Source organism: Argopecten irradians, chromosome 3, assembly GCF_041381155.1.
Source record: "Argopecten irradians isolate NY chromosome 3, Ai_NY, whole genome shotgun sequence".
NCBI lineage: Eukaryota > Metazoa > Mollusca > Bivalvia > Pectinida > Pectinidae > Argopecten > Argopecten irradians.
In genome coordinates this window covers 53830935-53851822 of record NC_091136.1, presented here as the reverse complement: position 1 = coordinate 53851822, position 20888 = coordinate 53830935, and the positions used below count along the sequence as shown (strand labels likewise).

Here is a 20888-nt window from a genome sequence, read left to right as displayed (position 1 = left end):
CACAGAGTACCTGATCATTGTTAACATGTTTAATATTGGGTCATCCACCACCTATGTCATACCCGAGTATTTATGTAGTGTTTATACCTAGTGAAAAGTATACCATCATTCACTCAAGGCACACTATGTGGTAAAGTATTTTCACATGACAGCCTGGCAATATTGACAATATGTCAACTCCATAAAAATGTCAATTTGCTAGTTAAGGACATATTTGTTTGTTTTCTCTTACCTGGTTTTGACAATATAAATATTACAGGTAGGCAGCAGCTTAGTGACCATGAATGACTTCATATTATTTATGATGTTACAACAGACTATCTCCTTGAGCTGTCAGTCTGGAAGACTCTTCGAACATAATATACCCCATATATACTTGAACTAACATTATGTACTGTGCATTTTGCTTTTTTTGTATTTTGAAAATAAACCTTTTGTCCGTGTATGTGTAATTTCGTGACACGTTGGAATGAGAAGCTTAATCATAAGACATTAACCAAACATAAGATAACCTTAAGTATAGGAGAAACACCTCAACCTGTAGAAGAGCCAAGATAATAAATTGTTCGAGGGCGGTAAGGGCCGAGAACTATTCATTATCTCGACTATTCCACAGTTTAAGGTGTTTTTCTTACAAAATGGCACTGAATGTCACTGGTACTATCTACTATTACACTGGGTATTGTTTAACTATTCCACAGCTCAAGGTTAACCCTTACTACAATTTAAACCCTGAAACCTATTCGTGATTCACTTATTTACCTCAATCGGAGAACAAGAAACATTATTTGCAGGATTTTTTTTAAAATATCCATTCACAGGTACTATTTGGTATTCACATTAAACATTTACTCAGTTTAGTTTTCACTGTTCAACATGGATGACCATAAATATGTAGCTCTGTATATGCAGTAGTGATGATTAATGTATATAAATTTGAAGTGAAAAAATCTGTTCCCATGCAGCACAGGCCTTAGAGGAAGCTAATTTAGAAAATTTAGAAGAAAAAAATTATTCCTCAATGTTTTGAAAATATACACAAAATAGTGAAATCATTTTTTTTTTTTTGCTTTTTGAAAGTATTCCTTGGGAATTATGATCTTCTTGAATGGTGTTGGAATGTAAATTTGTTTGATTGATGCCTTTTTTATGAAATATTAAGTTATTTGGATATACAAATTATGGGGGAAAAAACATGTCAGGCATCTGTAATTTTTTTGGTTATGGATAAAGTGGATGTGAAAGAACTGACGAAATTTGTTTTGGAATGAAGTGATGAAAATTGTATATACATATATATGTAAAACGGTATTATGAAAATAAGTTTATAAATACATCAGAAGAGAGTAGAATGATGATGAACATAGTTTTAATAGCGTGTAGTCAGAAATACATCCTCATTCATAAAATCCTCGAAGTTCATCAGTCGCTACATTCACCTTCAACTGTGGAAATAGTTACCTTTTCCAGTGGAATAGTTCACAAACGTACACAGCAAAAGGCAACTGTTCCACAGTAGTACATTGTAGGAGATAATAGTAGACTTCGCTCCGACAATACCTCAAGCTATAACAATGGATGACATCACAGCCATGTTTTAATGTTTAAAATACAAAATGTATCACGAAGTTTAGTATAAGTTCTGACCTAACTATTCAATACATATTTAAAAGACTGTTAATAAAGCCATGGACATGTTTAGTGTTACAAGCCATTTACGAACACTATTGTGTCAAAAACTCTTATCATTCAGGTTGAGGCAGTGCAGAGTACATCTTTTAAACCTCAGATTAGATTACAATAAAATGTAATTTGTACAAATTTGTACAACGCTCCTAACCTAGTATGTAGAAGAAATTGTACTAACGCCATATTATTATTCATATATACACACAGTCTATTTGATTGCATTAATATAGCGGGAGAAATTTACATTGTAGGATCGTGTAGCTCTAAAAGTATTTATCCATCAAAATGCCGTATCAATGGACGAAAATATAGTGTTTGCAATTATGAATAGTCAAAGTTAATAACTTTGTTTTTAAATATAATCAATTTGATATTTGTAAATAAAATGTTTGAAATCTTCTGTAAGTGGGTCCCTGGGTCTGTTAAATTGACAATAAATAGATTAAAAATAAATACATAAATTGGGAGCCATTAGATTGATAACTTAAAAACAAAATCCAGTTGCAATGATTTTATTTACTATTTCCACACAATTTAATACTTGTACACCTGCTTTTTTAATGTTTGAGTAATTAATACAAATGACATTTGAGGATCTACGAAGATATGGCCACGTATTTAACACGTTTTTTTTTCTATCCAAATCTGTTCCTTCATAGTGATTAAGTGACCTAAACAAGTAATGAACTCGAATATCACATTTGTCGTCCTTTAAGAACTCCTCCCCGACCATCGCCGACAGAGCATACATGATACTCATGAGTTTAACAATAAATGTTTACTCATGCAAATGTATGGCTAATTAACACAAACATGATCTTAAAAAAAATATTTGCTTTTGGCAATATTTTATTCCATATAATTCATAGTGTCATGGGCTTTTTTCGGGACACAATTAATAATTTTTAATAATATTTACTATTTGTATCCTTAAGTAAAATAAAAAGCACAAACTTTTCACTGATGGTAATGATGTAAAGTATATTCCGGTAACTCTTCTATATCAACTTCAAAACAAAAACAGAATGGCAATCTAATAACATCCTGTGGCCCAAGAGAAACTGGGACTTGACAACGTTCCATCTCGCCAATGTTAACGCAAACAGTAAAAGTGTCATGGAGTGTATATAAACTTTAACTTTCAAATGTTAAACTAACAGCAGATTTGAGTGCTTGATGTGATAAGATATTAGAATGGAGAGAAAAGAGATCACCTGGTATATATTTATAGTCTTAACAATATACTACAGTCGATTTCTTCACAAATCACCATGTGGCTAAAATATCTCCCGCTTGTTAGGTATCAGGGCACTGCGACATGTTATCCCAAACTCTGTACTTTACACAGAAATACGGACGTGTTCCATTCGAAATGGATAGAAGGCTCACAATCTAGCAAAACAGGCTATTCTAGAAATAGATTTAATATGATTCAATGAGTAAGGCAGTGTACTAATGTACAGACTTCTCATGTGGCTTATCGAACACCACCTGTCACTGAGTATAAGGCTTTATAGGGAAAATAAACTTGATCGCTTATCAGTATATCCTTACAAAAATAGATGTGATAAACTAAAGCATAATTATACCAAGCTCTTTCAATATCTATATGTATTAGATGATAAACAGATCACAGAATCGATGACTTTGATGACAATTCTTCAGCGAAATTACGATGATGCGATCGAAAATGTGTGATAATTGATATTATCTCAATACTGCAACACCTCCCCAGCGTAAGAATAAGATCATACTAAATTGTTAACAATATTGTTAACCACGTTTCGTTATATTCCACATACGGCGATGAAGTTACGTCCTGGGGTTAGTCAATTTGTCATTCAGTCAATGTGACAACATCAATAGGAAAGATGACTTTTATTCAAATTTTTGTTCTATGTGATTTAATGATTTTCTTTTATTTACTTAAAATTGATTGCACCCCATCTACAACATGGACATTCATCACAGTGAGGAATAAGTTCCTATAAGGAAGACTTCCGGGTTTAAAAACGTTTTAATTTACCTGTTTCAAACAGTACAAATATAAACTAAGCGACAATGTCAGAGGAATTTACACATACATGTCATGGCGTTAATTTTCGGTGATGTGGAATTTACATAAATTCCTGAAAGTAGATACAGCCACTTATTTAATTAGAGTGTTGTACTAAATCGGTGAAGTGTATCTTTTAAAAACAAACTATAGTAGAAACCTTGTCGTAATCATGATATGCATACATGATAATCTTCCGGCTAGGTAAGAATCATTTGTATCTAACCGAATTATAATTTCATGATACAAAATTAACAGGATGTGGGCACCTGTACCTGATTCTACGGCAGTTGAGTGTCGAAATGACAAGTAAAAATGACTAGGGACAATTCCACCCTGGTCACTACGACCGACAAACCACTGCTATCCGGTTATGACTTAAAAGTGTACGGACTTGATAATGGTCAGTTTTTATCTATTCACATTCCTGCGCTATCATGCATCGTAATAAGTCTTATATGCGCAGTAGCTGTGATAGTTGATGCATTCCGACTTCAAGGAGTTAGGTCTTTTTTCTCCTGGACTAAGAGTGAACGTTTTGTGGTGTACCTGGCCGTGTGTGATGGGCTATTTAACATAGCTCACTCGATGGACCATCTCCACATAGTGATCACCAGAGACCATGTTCATCCAGTCCAGTTGTGTGAGTTTTACGGTTTTATGCTGGCGGAGTTTATCACAGCCCAGAACCTGATGGTCAACGTGGTGGCCATCAACGCCTTCGTGCTGATCTACTATAGAAAGAGTACTGTACGTTTTGGACGGTATGATTGGCGGCTGTTAACCTGGACATTCGGAGTACCGTTCGTCGGCGCGACAATCGCTGGAATAGCAGACCAGCTTGGGCCAAATGGGGCATTGTAAGTATATCCAGTAAACTTTTTTACTAAAGGTTACGTGATTTTTTAGTCTATTTATATTTGAAAAATAATAAAATACGATTATAATTAAAATAAATAATAAAAATATGTAAATACACTCTTTACAATTAACAAAAAAAAATAATATATAGTAACTCTTTATAATATTTATTTGTTATTTTCAGTTGTTTCTTTGATGGAGTGAAAGGGGAGATAACAAACATATTTTTCACAACAGTCCCTCTTGTACTGATATTATTGATCAATGTCATCTTGTATTCGCTGACATGGTTTAGGATACACACAGAAGGTAAACGTTTTAGGGACGTCCTCGGGAAACAGGCAGCAACTGTAAGAGCATCTCATAAGATCGCCAGGACAATGTCGATGTTTGTGGCAGCCTTCTTCGTTCAGTGGTGGGCGATGGCGATGTATGGTATATGGTTATTTGCTACGATTAATGTTCCACAAACACTCTTTCATCTCGTGACTACATTTTCGAACATCGGAGGTGTTCTGAACGGTGTCGTCTATGTTATAATTAGACGACGAAAAATGAGTGGATATTATGATAAAGAACAGATGCGCTATCGTGACTCTAGCAACGAGAAGACGGCTCCAAATGGCAGTTCGGATGTTTAAATATATTTGATGGATGTTTCTGTTGATATATTTTACAAATATCTTCAGTTCGATAAAACATTACTATCCTTTTATGCCATATATTTAATATCGAGAAACCACAATAGCAAATCGATTACAAACATGTATTGAAGTCCGATGTATGTACAATTTGCCCTTTTTCTGTCAAAAATTTGTAGAGTTACAGAGTTAAATATAAAACCGACATACTCGTACTAATAGTGTGCACGACGTCCTTGATTTCCAGGTACATGTATAATAAATGTTATTTCTCATTACATAGGTCGTATTAAAGACTAAAGTAACGGAGCCAAGCATAACCTACACTCCAACATCAAAAGGTATACATTTAAGTATTGTTATTGTTATGTGTTGTTTATTTTACCGCTAATAAAGCTGAGTGTTATGTCAACGATTGCTAACTATTTACAAATCACCATATTAACATGTAATGGATAGAAATGGTGTTGTATGGTCAAAAGTGAGAACCGAAGCTTTGCATTAGCGTTGGAAATCTGTGGTGACATTTGTACCGTTGTGGTTATGTTCAGTCGCTTTTTTGTCTCCAATTAGTCAAAAAATAAATGCTGATCGAAATGAAACTAGGTTGTGCTGGTATATAGTTATAAATTTGTTTTTTTTTTAATATAGATTACCCATAAATCAATTTTTATGGGTTTTATAAGTTTACCGTCCTATTTACAACCAAGATCATGTAAGGACGTGCCAGGTTTGTTTGTGGAGGTGATGGTGTTTTCAAAATATGCAATTTTTGTCTTCTTATATTTGCACAAATTCATCGCATATCGATGATTATTTTGTGGTGGATTGGTAGGGGAGTGCATATATTGTACAAACAGTTAAATTAATATACAACGAAAGACAGTATTACATTGTTAGCAATTTATATTCCACATACGGTGATGTAGTTATGGCCTGGAGTCAGTCAATCTGGTCTATAAGAATGGTACCTATTATTTAGCTTATTGTTCTGTGTTTTAATGACTTTTTATTATTCACTTAAATTGATTGCACCCCATCTACAACATGGACATTCATCACAGTGATTGTGTTTGACGCCTATAAGGAAGACTTCCGGGTTTAAAAACGTTTTAATTTACCTGTTTCAAACAGTACAAATATAAACTAAGCGACAATGTCTGAGACCTTTACAGATGTACGATGGCCCATGTCAGCCGGCATTTAACACTCACAATTTATGTGCAGAATGTACATGTACATTTTACTTTTCTGACATGCTACACTCCAAAGTTTCATGTGTAGAATGTACAATACGCCAGTTTGCTGTTGGCAGTCTACCCTCAAAAGTTACACGTGTAGACTGTACATGTACAAAATGCCAGTTTACTATCTGTTATTTTACGCTGGAGTTCTACACAGTGATAAACTTCAACCGAAAAAAAAAGATATAATAAACATTCGTAAAGGTGACACAAACCAGAAACGTGTTAAATTGTCTTTTTTGTCTACCTTACTTCTAAGTTTTAGATACTCTTCCACTCTAAGAACTCCATTTTCTGAGACTGTAAATACAGTTATAGTTGAATCCTTAGAGTCTCTTGGGTTGATTTTAATGTTTGACCTATACAACAAGTAACGTACAATGTAGAAGACCTCTGAGGAGGGGTCACATTTACTATATAGTTTATATAGGTAAACACTAATAACAATATTCATTCATAATAAAATTTTAATGTTAAAGTTATTTTGTCGATAATTGTACTATACCGGATTTGTTTGGAGATGGCTAATATAGGCTTTGCCTGTTGCCAAAGCCATTTGTATATTAGTTGCAATACAATTTGTTGAAATGAAATAGGTACACACATGAATGAACATTGTTATTTCGCATAGGAAATGAGCAAAACTTATATATTATTATACTTATAAGGCAAAGGTATTATTTTACCATCATATATATTGGTCCTGGCTGACCCCGAGGGGTCAGAGAGATGGGACCAAAAGGTGTAATGACTCAGATTTCAGAAAACATTCTTCTGAATTCACAGATGTCACAGACATTGTACATTCTCCTACATTTATGGTAGCAGTTATATTTGCTAAATATAATATTTCAAATAATACATATCTTGTATTGTCTTGTTTCAACTTTGCATCTCTATTGTATTTGTATAAGGTGGCATACTAAAAATCCAAATCCGATAGCGTATCACGTTTCTTGTTTATGTCACCTATAAGATATGTCCGGATCGTTGATTATATTTTTTTTCGGTTGAAGATTATCACTGTTTAGAATTTCAGAGTAAAATAAAAAAAAATTGTACATGTACATGCTTAGTTAATTTGCATTTTGTACATGTACTTTCTACACGTGTAACTTTGGAGAGTAGACTGTGAAGAGTAAACTGGCATAATGTACATGTACATTCTACACATGTAACTTTGGAGTGTAGAATGTCAGAAAAGCAAATTGTACATGTACATTCTACAAATACAAATTGTGAGTGTAGAATGCCGGCTGATATGGGCCATCGTACACATGCATGTCATGGCGATAATTTTCGGTGACGTGGCATTTATATAATTCCTGAAAGTAGATACAGCCGGTAATGCAAGTGTTATAATAAATCGGTGAAGTGTATCTTTTAAAAAAAATTGTAAAAATGAACACGTAGTATTCACCATACATGTAATCTTCTGTCTAGGTAAGACGTATTTGAAATATGATATTTGTAAAAAGGCAATTTCTAACCGAATTATAATATCACGAGACGAAAGCAGCAGGAGGAAGTGGACATTTGTACTGTAATATCTTTGGTTCTGTCGAAACACGAAACACAACTCATGCAAATGGCGGTGATCTAACAACTAACTTTATTTTAAAAGTAAAACTAGGAAACCGGAAACGTAGTTCCGGACGTCATACTATATGAGGAAAATAACATTAATCATGATGTAGCGAGAGCCCACATTGAACTATAAATGCCAATATACTGCGCTCTTCCATCTTTTAACGTAAATGTTCATGACTCAGAGCACAGTATGTATCGTTCAGAACTCTATAAAGTCATCTCACAAATTTGCTGAACAAATCAACTAACACTGTCAATAAAGAATTATCCTCAAAAGTCGTTCTTGATCTTCATAATTTTTCTTAAATTTAACCTTTTATCACTTAGAAAGTTAATATTATATAACATAATCAACAGTTCACAGATCAAATCTTGGTGGTGCGCGTCATTGTTGGATTGCAGGGTAAAGCCGGTATATGAGTGGTGGTGGGGACTGACAAATCTCCTTTTGGACTACTGTTATTATGTGTCACTTTTGCCGGAGGGGGCTTCGCTGGTAGATCCTTTACATTTACATAGTCGAGCGATGAAGAAACGACTAGATCATCGATTGTCTCTGGTCTCTGTCTTCTGTCACAGTCTTCATGAGCGTATGCTTCACTCTGTTTCTGCCAAGGAATATTTAATATTCACTTGATTTTAACTACGGCAAATTGTCGGAGACAATCTCCTCTGTTAGACCATACCAATTAAACGGCGAACGCAGAACCTCAATCGTTCTACTAGCGGTAGCGGTGTCAGAAATCTCTCGCGATAAGTTGGCGGTACGACAACACGCAAAATCCACAACACGCATCCTTGCTAACTTGAAACTTCATCTTTGCGTTGGAAGTACGGTTGTAGATCACTCTCTGATGTACAATTTGGTCATTTCCTCAGGGTGTAGTCTAGCACTTTCAAGAGGACGGGGTCGCTTCGTGTCTTTGTCGTTATATCATCAGACGTAATGGGCAAGCCATTCAATAGTGTGAAATGGTAAATGTCCCATTCTTCAGATTTCTCATTAGTGGCAAGCGCGATAAGGCATCAGCATTCGCATGATCCTCATATTTCAGGTAAAGGATATCGTACTGATATGCATGCGATCAGCAGCTAAAGTCGGAACATCGTTCTTCGGACCCAGAATCGTTGTCAACGGTTTATGATCCGTCACCAACGTAACCCGCCATAGAGGTTGTGGTATGGTGAAAATTTCATTACCCTGTACACTAACACGAGTGCCTCTTTTTCCATTTTGGCATAGTTCGCGAGTCCCTCTTTTTCAATTTAGGCACAGTTCGCGAGTGCCTTTTTTCAATTTAGGCATAGTTCGTTTCACTCTTTGAAAGCGTCCTCGATGCATAGGCTATCGGTCGTTCCTTACCGTTTTTGCTGATATTGGAAGAAAAACTCATACCCCGTATGCAAACGCGTCACAAGCCAATCTAAAAGGCTTGTTGGTGTCGTTATGTACCAGAACAGGCTCATCTGACAAACTGAAACTTACATGATCTGAATGCTTCTTCGCAATCTGATGTCAAGTTCCATGAAATCTTGCATGAACAGACATTTGTCTTTACGCGACCGGACGTTGTGCTTGTCGAGACGGCTCAATTCCTCGCTAAGGATTTCTATGTGTTCACGATCGGCCGGAGCGGTTATCAAGATATCGTCGATATGACATATTACGTGCGGTATTTGATCCATGACTGACTGGAAGATTGTTGGAGCCGATGACACACCAAACGCTAATTTGTGGCAAAGAAGCATACCTAGATGTGTGTTGAAGGTCAGGTATTGCTTCGATTGTTCGTCCAGGCTCAATTGCTGATATGCCTGCGATAGATCCAACTTCGTAAATTTCTGTCCAGCGGCTAGTTCAGCAAACATATCTTCAACATTCGGTAGCGGATATTGCTGTTCGTCCAGACACCTATTCAAAATCATTTTGAAATTGTCTCAAAGGCGTGTCGATTTGTCCGATTTTGGCACGACAACTATAGAGGTCGCCCAATCGCTTCGCTCGACAATTGTTAAAGCTCCTTCGCTCTGTAGTCGTACGGGTTCCGTCAATGAAAATGGCATAAGTCTTACCTTACAAAATATCGGCTGTGCACCATCTTTAACCTTCGAATAGTTTCTGATGCTTCACAAGCAGCTTGTCCACTTCGGATTTCACACCATCAGATTTCGGATATCACTTCAAGGCAATTATACTTGTCCAGTCTAATTTTACGCGTTTAAGCCAGTTTCTACCTTTCAGCAATGACGGTCGATCGCCACAAACAACACGTGATGGTAACCAGTATCTCACCAAGTAATGGTACACGTCATTCACCAAAGTCTCTGAGCCCTCTGAGCCTCACGGTCTGTTTGGGAAATGACAGATGAGAAAAGTACCGGTCGTACACATTCTCCGCACACACATTTACTGCCGCACCCGTATCGGTCTCGAACTCGACTGGATTACCGCCCAGCTTTAGATTTACCTTGTATCCTGAATTGTACGTATCATTCACTAAAATAGTCCGAATAAGAATCCAACTTCATCGTCATTGCCTCTCACGTCAGATTCCTTCGACGTACTAATGAAAACACGACTTTGGATTGTCCGGCTTTTTAGACTTCTCGCCTTAGCCTAGTTTCACAGCTTTTCCCTGACGATTCTGATTAGACTTACGGTTTACATAAGTCTTGGTTGTCATTTCTACGGCTAACGCTTGCAATTGAAATCTTCTTTCTCCTCCACGAACTCGCCTATCCGTCCTACCTTCGCCACAGTTCATGAAAATGCGGACAACAACGTTTAATATGATGTAGCAAGATCTCACATTAAACAATTAATGTCAATACCCTACATGAACCTGATTCTACGGCGGTTGAGTGTTGGAATGACTTTCAACAATGACTGGGTACAATTCCACCCTGGTCAATACGACCGACAAACCACTGCTATCCGGTTATGACTTTATAATGAACAGTTTTTATCTATTCACATTTCTGCGCTATCATGCATCGTAATTAGTCTTGCATGCGCAGTAGCTGTGTTAGTTGATGGAACCCGACTACAAGGAGTTCGGTCCTTTTTTTCCTGGACTAAGAATGACGGTTTTGTGGTGTACCTGGCCGTGTGTGATTGACTATTTAAAGTTGTATTTCTGGTAATTTTCACTGTAACGATATATTGCTTAAACATTTGATATTTGAACATGCACATGTAACTTATTGATTAAGCTCCCCAAAAGAATATGTCGACCTATAAGAGCGCCGAAATCTAGGGATCATATATTCCTGGTTTTGAATACAGCGCCTTCAATCACCGTCATGTTCAGTACCTTCGGCTTTTGTCGGCATTCCGAATCGTACCACGTGACTTATGTCCACACGTCCTGCACGTGGTGATCCAGGTAACTAGCGTAAGCGCACATGTGTTTGTTTACGTTTTCCTTCTGGCTAATATGAGCAAATCGTGCTGGTATATGTCCACAGAGCGAGTATTTGAAACATCTAATTCACACATTGCCGTAATTCAATATTGTGTGTATCAAATATTGTAATGTGCAAGCATTTTTTTTCTATGTAGATCCAGTCTGCTGAGGTCGACCGCATGTTTTGTTTATGAAACAAATTGTTGACATTTGGTTTCACAACTCTCGTGTTACTTCGAGATTGTCGCGACGATGTTCGGAAGAGTTCGGAATGATTCGGCATCTTTCGAGCTTATTTTTGACGTGTACACGTTAAAAAGATTTTTTACTTCTATAATTAAAAATACTTCCAGTGCTGCAACTTTATAAAAAGTGGTAAAAGTAGAAAGTTTAAACCTCGGAGAGACGGGGAAAATGTGTATAACACTTAAACAGTTTTCACTATGACAAAAAGAGCGAAAGTGTTAGACCATACAACTTTAAAATAGCTCACTCGATGGACCTTCTCCATATAGTAATAGCCAGAGACAATGTTCATCAAGTCCAGCTGTATGAATTTTTACGCTGGCGAAGTTAACACGGCCCAGAACCTGATGGTCAATGTGGTGGCCGTCAACGCCTTCGTGTTAATTTACTATAAATCTACTATAGTGTAACGTGGGACCAGCGAAGACTTCAGTTAGGAAAATGAAAACACAATATCGTGTTAAGAAACAAAATAGACATTTTATATACACCAAAATAATTAGAACAAGATATTTACAAATATTACAAAACCTATATGATAACTACAACCTATTCACACCACATCCACCCTTCTTTCACACAATAAATAATGTCTCTGCACACGTCCCTCTGTTGACTCCCTCGAATCAAACGTAGGCTGAGACGCTGTACATTGACGCAGACCCTGTAAACGTAGTCTTTCCGAATGACGGAAGCAACCTATGACATATGCAGTGTCCACAATAACACAGGCCCACCATGCTTAATAGCCTGTCTGCCCAGCCGTGTGGTGGCAGGGGTTACATCGATGACGTTACGAGTTGAGTTTTCGTCTCTGACACAGTGATATGGCGGCTCTAAATATGATGTGGCCCTCTCAATGGCTCCGCTGCCGTATAACAGGTTGCCAGTAACAGTATCAATCTGGCGCAATGTGTTGCACAGAAATGAGCGTCTTGTCCATACGGTAGCTCCTGTCCAGCATCAATTTGCATAAGCTGTATGATTCTATTCCCGTATTAGCTTTAAGGTTCCACTATAGTCCAATTGGCCATACAACCCTACTTCCAAACAATTTAACTTTTACTATCATAAAGAGTGCTATTATGGTTTATTCATTTCCATTTCTAGTAAAATAATGAAAAGGGTATTCTGTTAATGTAGTATTGAATTATATAGAACTAATGTAGCCTATGCATTGCCCTATTGAAATAACTCTATATGAATAATCACGTGTATAATTTTAAAGAAATGTGGCATATTCCTTATAGATTTTTCAATTCTAAATATGCTCGATATAGGATACAGACTATCCATAGCACATGCTCCGGATAGCGAGTTTAAGATTTTCTCTTCTCTTTAAACGAAATCTTAAGTTTTACTGTCTGGCTATATCTTTTTATGGGCGTCGCCATATTGGATTCAGTAGCAGCAGCAGTTCACAAAAAGTAAAATGATTTTATGAAAGATCGAAGGCCTTGATATCAGTAAATCGGGTTTTTGCGGGTTCCACAAATATCATATTGTCAAATTAACGTTCAATTGTAAATACTCTCGAGCCTATAAACAACAATTACGACAGAAATCCACGGCTTCATTCCAATTTCCCTCTCAGCTTCTTGCAGGAAGTACCGATACTCATCCGCACAAAATGAAAATATTTTAATTTACCGATTAGACGTCTGTTTAAAATGTTGTTGGTTTAACAATTCCCGACTTCATATTTTTAACATAATATTTTTTAAATCCGATCGGTAATTATTTGTTTTTTTTTTATTATGAATAAGGTCTCTTCTGCGTGACAGGACTTCCGGTTGGTGATACGGTCCATTCAACAAACCACGAATAGATGAATTCTGAAGAAACAAAAGGTATTTGTGGTAAGTAAGCGTGGCAATCTTTGCTCATTTCATATTTGTTCAATGCTTTTACTACAAAATATCGATCGGACTTTAAAGGTAAGTACAAACATTAATGTTGCAGTCTTGTTTACGTGCTAACTGTCAGTAGACTGTATAAACATCCGGTGACAACATTTTATTATTTCTTCTTTTTTACTTTATTAAAAATTTGGTTTGCATTATTGGGTTGGTTATGTTTGGAATTAAGATGCACGGTAGTGTTAAATAAGTGTTTACAAAAGCGTACAAGAAAGTTATGTCATGTCAGTAAAACTACGGAAACTCATACACACGTCGTCAGTGCTAGACTATATAGAGAGGGATAGAAAACAGTATTTCGACATGGGAACAAAGAGAAAAAACACCAAAAAAAGGTTTGGATTATCATCCGGCATAAATTCTGTGAAACGTCAAACTTTGAGACCTGGAAGACCCAAATACAAATTTTGTTTAGCCCCCACAATTGCCAAAGTTTCTTTGCAAGATGCACCTCAAACATTTGGTTGTATTCACATGAGAATTTTGAGAAAAAAAAACTTTTCCAACAAAGGTATGTTCACAACACGGAGGCATTTGGTTAGCCATCAAAAAGTGAAGCCCATCTACAGTGTGCGTAATGTTTCTGACACAAGTACCATCAAATTGTGCATAAAAAGAGTGAACAATGTTGTTGGCAATGGTTTTCGTGTAATAAACTTAGAATGTGTTCAGAAATATGTATCGACGATAACTATGCATGCATGTTTATGTGATGAAGCCGTAAAACTCTCGGTGAAAGGTGAAGCCCCCATAAAACTTGTATCAGAGGAGCGTACGTTAGGATTAGCGTCAATTTACATGTCTCAGTGTCAAGGCTGCAAAAAAATGTTCAAATTTGAGACAAGTCCAAAGCTGCCTAACTCCAAACGGTACGACATCAATGTGAGAGCCGTGTGGGGAAGCATGGTAACAGGTAATGGTCCAGCCCATTTGAACGAATTCCTCGCCACCCTTGATTCGCCTGGTATGACCCAAACCTCCTTTTCCGCCATTGAACAGGAAATAGGCCAGTGGTGGAAAGATGCCCTAGAAACGGAACTATTGATGGCAGGTGCTGAGGAACGAGAGATCGCGATCAGTAAAGGCAATTATCATGGAGAGGTACCATGCATAACAGTCATAACGGACGGAGGATGGTCGAAGAGAACACACAAACACACATATAATGCTCTGGGTGGGGTAGCTATAATTATTGGCCAGGAAACAAAGAAACTGTTACACATAGGAGTACGTAACAAGTACTGTTACATTTGCAATATGTCACAACAAAAACAGGAGGTACCTAGACCACATAAGTGTTTTAAGAACTGGGAAGATAGCAGCCAGTCCATGGAGGCGGACATAATCGTTGAAGGTTTCAATCAGGCAGAAACAAAGCATGGCCTGCGGTACACCAAAGTCATCGGTGATGGGGACTCTTCTACATTTGCAAAGATTAGGGAAGAAGTGCCGATATGGGGCAAAGATGTTGTTAAACTAGAGTGTTGCAATCATGCCTGCAAATGTGTCCGATCTAAGTTAGAAAAGTTGGTAGTGGATAATCCCTCTTATAAAGGTAGACACCATCTAACCAAAGCAGCCAGAATCCGGATTGTAAGTGCCATTCGTTGTGCCATTCGAATGCGAAGCAGGGAAGCTGAAGAGAATGGAAACAGACATCTGGCATCTCAGAAGCTATCCAGGGATATTCGTCAATCTGTGCATCATGTCTTTGGAAACCATACCAACTGTTCAGATTTCTGTAAAGCCAAATCAACGTCTCCTACGTTACCACCATGTGACGATAATGCAGACTCACATTCCAACAACACCCATGTTGATGAGGTCATCACTGAGCAGGTTAACATGTGGACAGACGGCACCTCATTACAGGCTCAAGAAGAGGCAAGACAAGGCACTTATACAGTTTTTGACCAGGTAGATCAGTGCATAATTAAAGATGTCACCAACATATTAATACCTCTGGCAGAGAAGAGCAGTCGATTGATTGGATGCCTCACTACCAACCTGGCTGAAAGTTGGATGCACATTCGATCTAAATTTGACGGAGGAAAGGTCTACAACCTTTGTAATCGTGGTTCCTGGCATGGTCGTTGCTATGGTGGGGCATTAAGAATGAATCTTGGACCACAATGGTCTCCGACGGTGTGGAAATCCGCTACAGCTACAGAGCCTGGGTTCCTGTTTTCTAAACTGTACAGGCAAAGACACCAGATGCACCTAAATACCACCACACATAAAGGCAAGCAAACGACAAAAGAAAAAAGATGGAAGAGAAAAATGGTAAGCGCAACTCAGGCGAACTCCAAGAAAGCTAGACTATCATATGGACCAGAGGCCATAGATTTCTCAGAGGATGTATCACCAAAAACACTTGATGAATTGAAAGACCAGTATTTAAAGAGAGAGATTAACATCAGTGAAAGCAAAATCTTACAAATTGAAAAATCAACCCTCCAACAATCACATTCATCCATCTGGCATACAGAGAGACGAAAGAGAATCACAGCATCTACTTTTGGCCCTATTATACGCAGAAATCCATCGATACCTGTCTTATGTTTAGTCCGCAAACATCTCTACAGTAAATTCAGAGGAAATAGATACACCACACATGGTCTCTTGCAAGAAGAAAATAGCCTGAAAGAATACCAACTGAAAAAGACTGAGCATAATATCAATATGGAAATCCAATCGAGTGGCCTTGTCATTGACAGATGCAACAAATTTTTAGGTGCCAGTCCGGATGGAATAGTTGTTGTTCGAAATGGGGAAGTTGGCCTGGTTGAAGTGAAGAATGTTCTGTACAATAAACCACTTAATTTGTATCAAGCAGCTGAAACTCAGAAAAACTTTTGTTTGGAATTGAAGGAGGGCAAATTAACACTGCGAGAAAACCATGACTATTTCTATCAATGCCATGGATTGATGAACATTTGTGATAAGCCCTGGATTGATCTTGTAGTGCGCACAAGCCAGCCATACCAAATGTACATTCAACGCATTTTTAGAAATATTCAGTTGTGGGAAAACAAAATGTTGCCAAAGCTTGAAAGCTTTTACTACAAAGCTCTACTTCCAGAGTTAACTTCACCACGAGAAGGGAAAAGTCCAGGAATCAGAGAGCCGGGAATTTGGGTAAGACATGTATAGAATATGAAGAATTGATAGGCTTATTAATATTAAATATGACATAATTAATATTTTATATTATATAGTTAGCTTATTCAGGAAAAATCATTGAAAGGGTGTGATACATGATTCTGTGGTAAGTATCTAAGTTTTGAATGGTAAAAGTACAGAATTAAATTTTAACACTGACACTTTTTGTCTTTTCAGTATAATGAATCGGCCAAGAAAAATGTGACCCGAAGAAGCAGACGAACACATTCCAAGACAACCGCAGCCAAAAGTAATGTTCCAACGCCCACATCCCATACATCAACTTTGCCAAGGTAAATTGAAATTGTGTACATAATACAATAATATTTATTGAACATGCCATTTTAGATGGTGTAGGAAAATCAGAGTACTCAGCAATTTATGTAGGATTTTTTAAGGCGAGTCCATCACACTAAATTTCAAATTTTGATGGGTCCCAGTACAAAGAAATATGGAAGGTTCTCAAAATTTTGGTGAGTCCCACAGGAAAATGACGAGTCCAGGACTCATCTAGGCGACTCCCTTAAATCACTGAACTGTACCCAAAAAAACTATTAACCTGCCCCACATATTAACCAGGCGGCCCCTATAACTTATAGTTTGAAATTATTAAGATATAACAGATTAAACCATTTCACATATGAGTGATACCAATATTACTGTTATTTCAAAATATATTATTGAATTTAATGTCTGAAATATTACAGTGAAAATCATGAAGTGACCAAAGCACCTCCTTGCAATGAAGCTATAGCTGGCAGTTCAGCATCTACCTCACAAAGGTATCATCAAGTGAAAGTTTTGTTTTAAAAAATGAAACAAGAGGAATTAAGAATAATAATTTATTATTTATTTCTCGTTACAAGAACATGTATTTCAGCAAAATTTCTATTACAAACAATTCAACAGTATGTATTATAATTATAATTGAAGTAACAATAATCATTAGCTCATTAAAACTAAAAAAACATGTGTTTGAATATTTTGCCTAATTTGTGTTTTCTAGGTTATCAAGAGCCCGCACATCAAAGGTGAAGTTTGTGGGAAGAACCATAAAACAGCAATGGGTTATCGATGAAAATAAAAACCAACGCGAATGGTATAAGGGGACAGTTTTGAGTGTTGTGTCCGGTGTTGATGGTGCTGCTGATGCAGTATATGAGGTTCAGTACGAGGGAGAAGAGGACCCATACGAAGTGGATCACCTGCTAGAAGATTACAGGTCTTCAGCATTAGTGTTCATGGATATTTAAAAGTGAGTAGAGAGTTATTCTATGTGCTTGTAGATTGCAAGCATAAAAATGAAAACATCACATTTTAAAGTGCTTAAAAAGAGTTTTAATTGTGGCTTTAGGTAAAAATTACAAGCTCACACAAATGCACTAATTAATATATTTCTGTTTCTATGTTATACATTTGCCACCACACAGCTTCCATACTTTCATAGAAAAAGTAGTTCTGTCCTCATGGCTTCCATGTTTTTCAAGTGTGACCTTATGTTTTGTAAATAAGATTATGTATTGTAGCACTGATATTTTTAGGAAAGCAACCCCCCATCACCTTATTAATGTCTTTAAGATGAATATTATCTATTCTTTGCAGACGTTTGTACTTTGCTGACTTCATATAATTTCTAAGAAGTTGACCTGGTTTAAAGGTAAATGTTTTAAGATTGGTTGAAGGAATTGTTATATTACTCTGTTATTAATCTTCCATATACAAATACGAACATTTTGGTATATTGGTTGTCTTATTTATTGCGACAGCTCTGACGAAAAACTTTGATTTTGGATGGCCCTTGGTTAACTATAGCGGAACCTTAAATCACTGAAATGTGTTCTCTGTTAAGTCATATCGACATGGCGTCCAGCACGTGCGCGCTCGCTTACCTGTGTCATCCTACGGAGGCTCTGTCGCGCCGTAAAAGGTAACAGACAAAGTAACAACGAGACGACTATAACAACATCCATAACAACAAATATGACAGGAATACATAAGCGATGGGACATATAGTACGTTTTGGACGGTATAATTGGCGACTTAACCTGGACATTCAGGGTACCATATCGCTGGAATAGCAGACCAGCTTGGATCAAAAGGGGCATTATAAGCATATCCACTTAACTTTTCTCCTTAACGTTACGTTATACATCAACATTCTATTTATAATGAAAATGATAAAATATTATATTAATTGAAATAAATAATGAAAATATTTGATCACACACTTTAAAATCAAAACAAGAATCTATGGGAACACTTTATAATATCTATGTATTTGTTATTTTCAGTTATTTCTTTGATGGTGTGAAACGGGAGATAACTAACATATTTTTAACAACAGTCCCTCTTGTACTGATGTTAGTGACCAATGTCATCTTGTATTCGCTGACATGGTTTAGGATACGTACAGAAGGTAAACGCTTTAGGGACGTCCTCGGCAACCAGTCAGTATGACAATTAGAGCATTTAATAAGATCGCAGGACAATATCGATGTTTGTAGCAGCCTTTTTCGTTCATTGGTCGGCGATGGCGATGTTAAGAAAATGCAGATGGTTATTGACAACGATTAATGTTCCACAAACACTCTTCATCTCGTGACTACATTTTCAAACATCGGAGGATTTGGAAGGAAGATTTAGTGGATATCGTGACTCTAGCAACGAGAAGACGGCTCCAAATGGAGATCGGATGTTTGAATATATTTGATAGGTGTCTCTGTTGAAATATTTTATGAAATATCTTCAATTCAATAAAACATTACTATCCTTTTATGCCATATATTAATATCGAGTAACCACAATAGCAAATCGATTACAAAAATGTATTGAAGTCCGATGTATGTACAATTTGCCTTTTTTATGTCAAGCAGAGTTAAAGAGATAACTATAAAACCGACCTACACGTACTAATAGTGTTTACGACTTCCTTGATTTCCAGGTACATGTATAATGTTATTTCACAATGCATAGGTCGTATTAAAGACTGAAGATATACGGAGTCAAGCATAACTTGCAATCCAACATCAAAAGGTACATTGTATACACTTAAGTATTGCTATTGTTATGTTTGATGTTTGATTTCTAATAAAGCTGAGTGTCATGTCGTCGATTGCTAACTATTTACAAATCACCATATGAATATATAATGGAAAGAAATGATGTTGCATGGTCAAAAGAGAGAACCGAAGCTTTGCATTAGCTTTGGAAATTTGTCGTGACATTTGTACTGTTGTGGCTATGTTCATTCGCTTTTTTTGTCTCGAATAAGTGCAAAAATAAATGCTGATCGAAATGAAACTAGGTTGTGCTTGTATATAGTTAGACATTTGTTTTTTTGAGTAAAGCTTGCCCACAAATCCATGAAATATTTATATTTCTATATGTTATACTTATTCCATGAGTTGGAAGCTCTGAAATTCTAAACTAGGTTGTTGTAACTTAACCCTACCGACCCATTCGTTCTATATTAAGCTATTAGTTGATATGATACTTGAGGGTTGTTGTGGCCGAATGTAAAGGTGCTCTGACATATTGCAAATAGCCTTTGATTTTTGCGTTCGAACTTTACGTGAGCGTAGTTGTCAAGTTTTGCATGTCGGTGTTTTGTATCCAGTTACTCTCAATTTACTCCACCTCCTTAACCCAGCACGTGCTTGGCTGTTAATAGATCGTGAAATAATATCAACCCAAATCATTTAACAAGAGACATTTATACATGATGTACATAACCAGTTGGTATCTCAAAGAAGTAAGCATAATCTAGCATAAATGATCGAACTGGTATGTAATGTATAACCGTAATTTGTTGCATGTGATTGATAGAAATGAGATTGAAAGGTTAATAATATTTTCCTTGATCTGATTAATGTATTGGTATTTTAGGAACTAAGTCTATGTAAACAAGTCACAGTTTCAGCTTGAATACAATGTATGTTAAAATGTCAATAGCTGACGTTCAGGTGCGGAAAAATGACAATAAAATCCACAAAATGTGTCATAAAAATACATAAATCCTTTTGCTGAAGTGATATAAAAAACCATATAGGTTTTGTTTAAATAATGACTGGCCT

At 36.6% G+C, this 20888-nt stretch overlaps 1 protein-coding gene, 1 long non-coding RNA gene and 1 pseudogene across 2 annotated transcripts; all 3 read left to right on the top strand.

Annotated features, from left to right (window-relative positions):
* The first annotated feature begins 3791 nt into the window (after positions 1-3791).
* LOC138319064 (uncharacterized) lies at positions 3792-5849 on the top strand. The gene is made up of 2 exons (XM_069261964.1): positions 3792-4605; positions 4791-5849. The coding sequence occupies exons 1-2, from the start codon at positions 4061-4063 to the stop codon at positions 5245-5247; spliced, it is 1002 nt and encodes a 333-aa protein (XP_069118065.1). The 5' UTR covers positions 3792-4060; the 3' UTR covers positions 5248-5849.
* A 4476-nt stretch (positions 5850-10325) lies between these two features.
* LOC138319738 (uncharacterized) lies at positions 10326-19458 on the top strand (annotated as a pseudogene).
* LOC138319063 (uncharacterized) lies at positions 12752-18570 on the top strand. Its single transcript, XR_011207947.1, has 5 exons — positions 12752-13593; positions 16993-17108; positions 17523-17597; positions 17822-18070; positions 18418-18570. It is a non-coding gene; the product is annotated as an uncharacterized lncRNA (long non-coding RNA).
* Positions 19459-20888: the final 1430 nt, after the last annotated feature.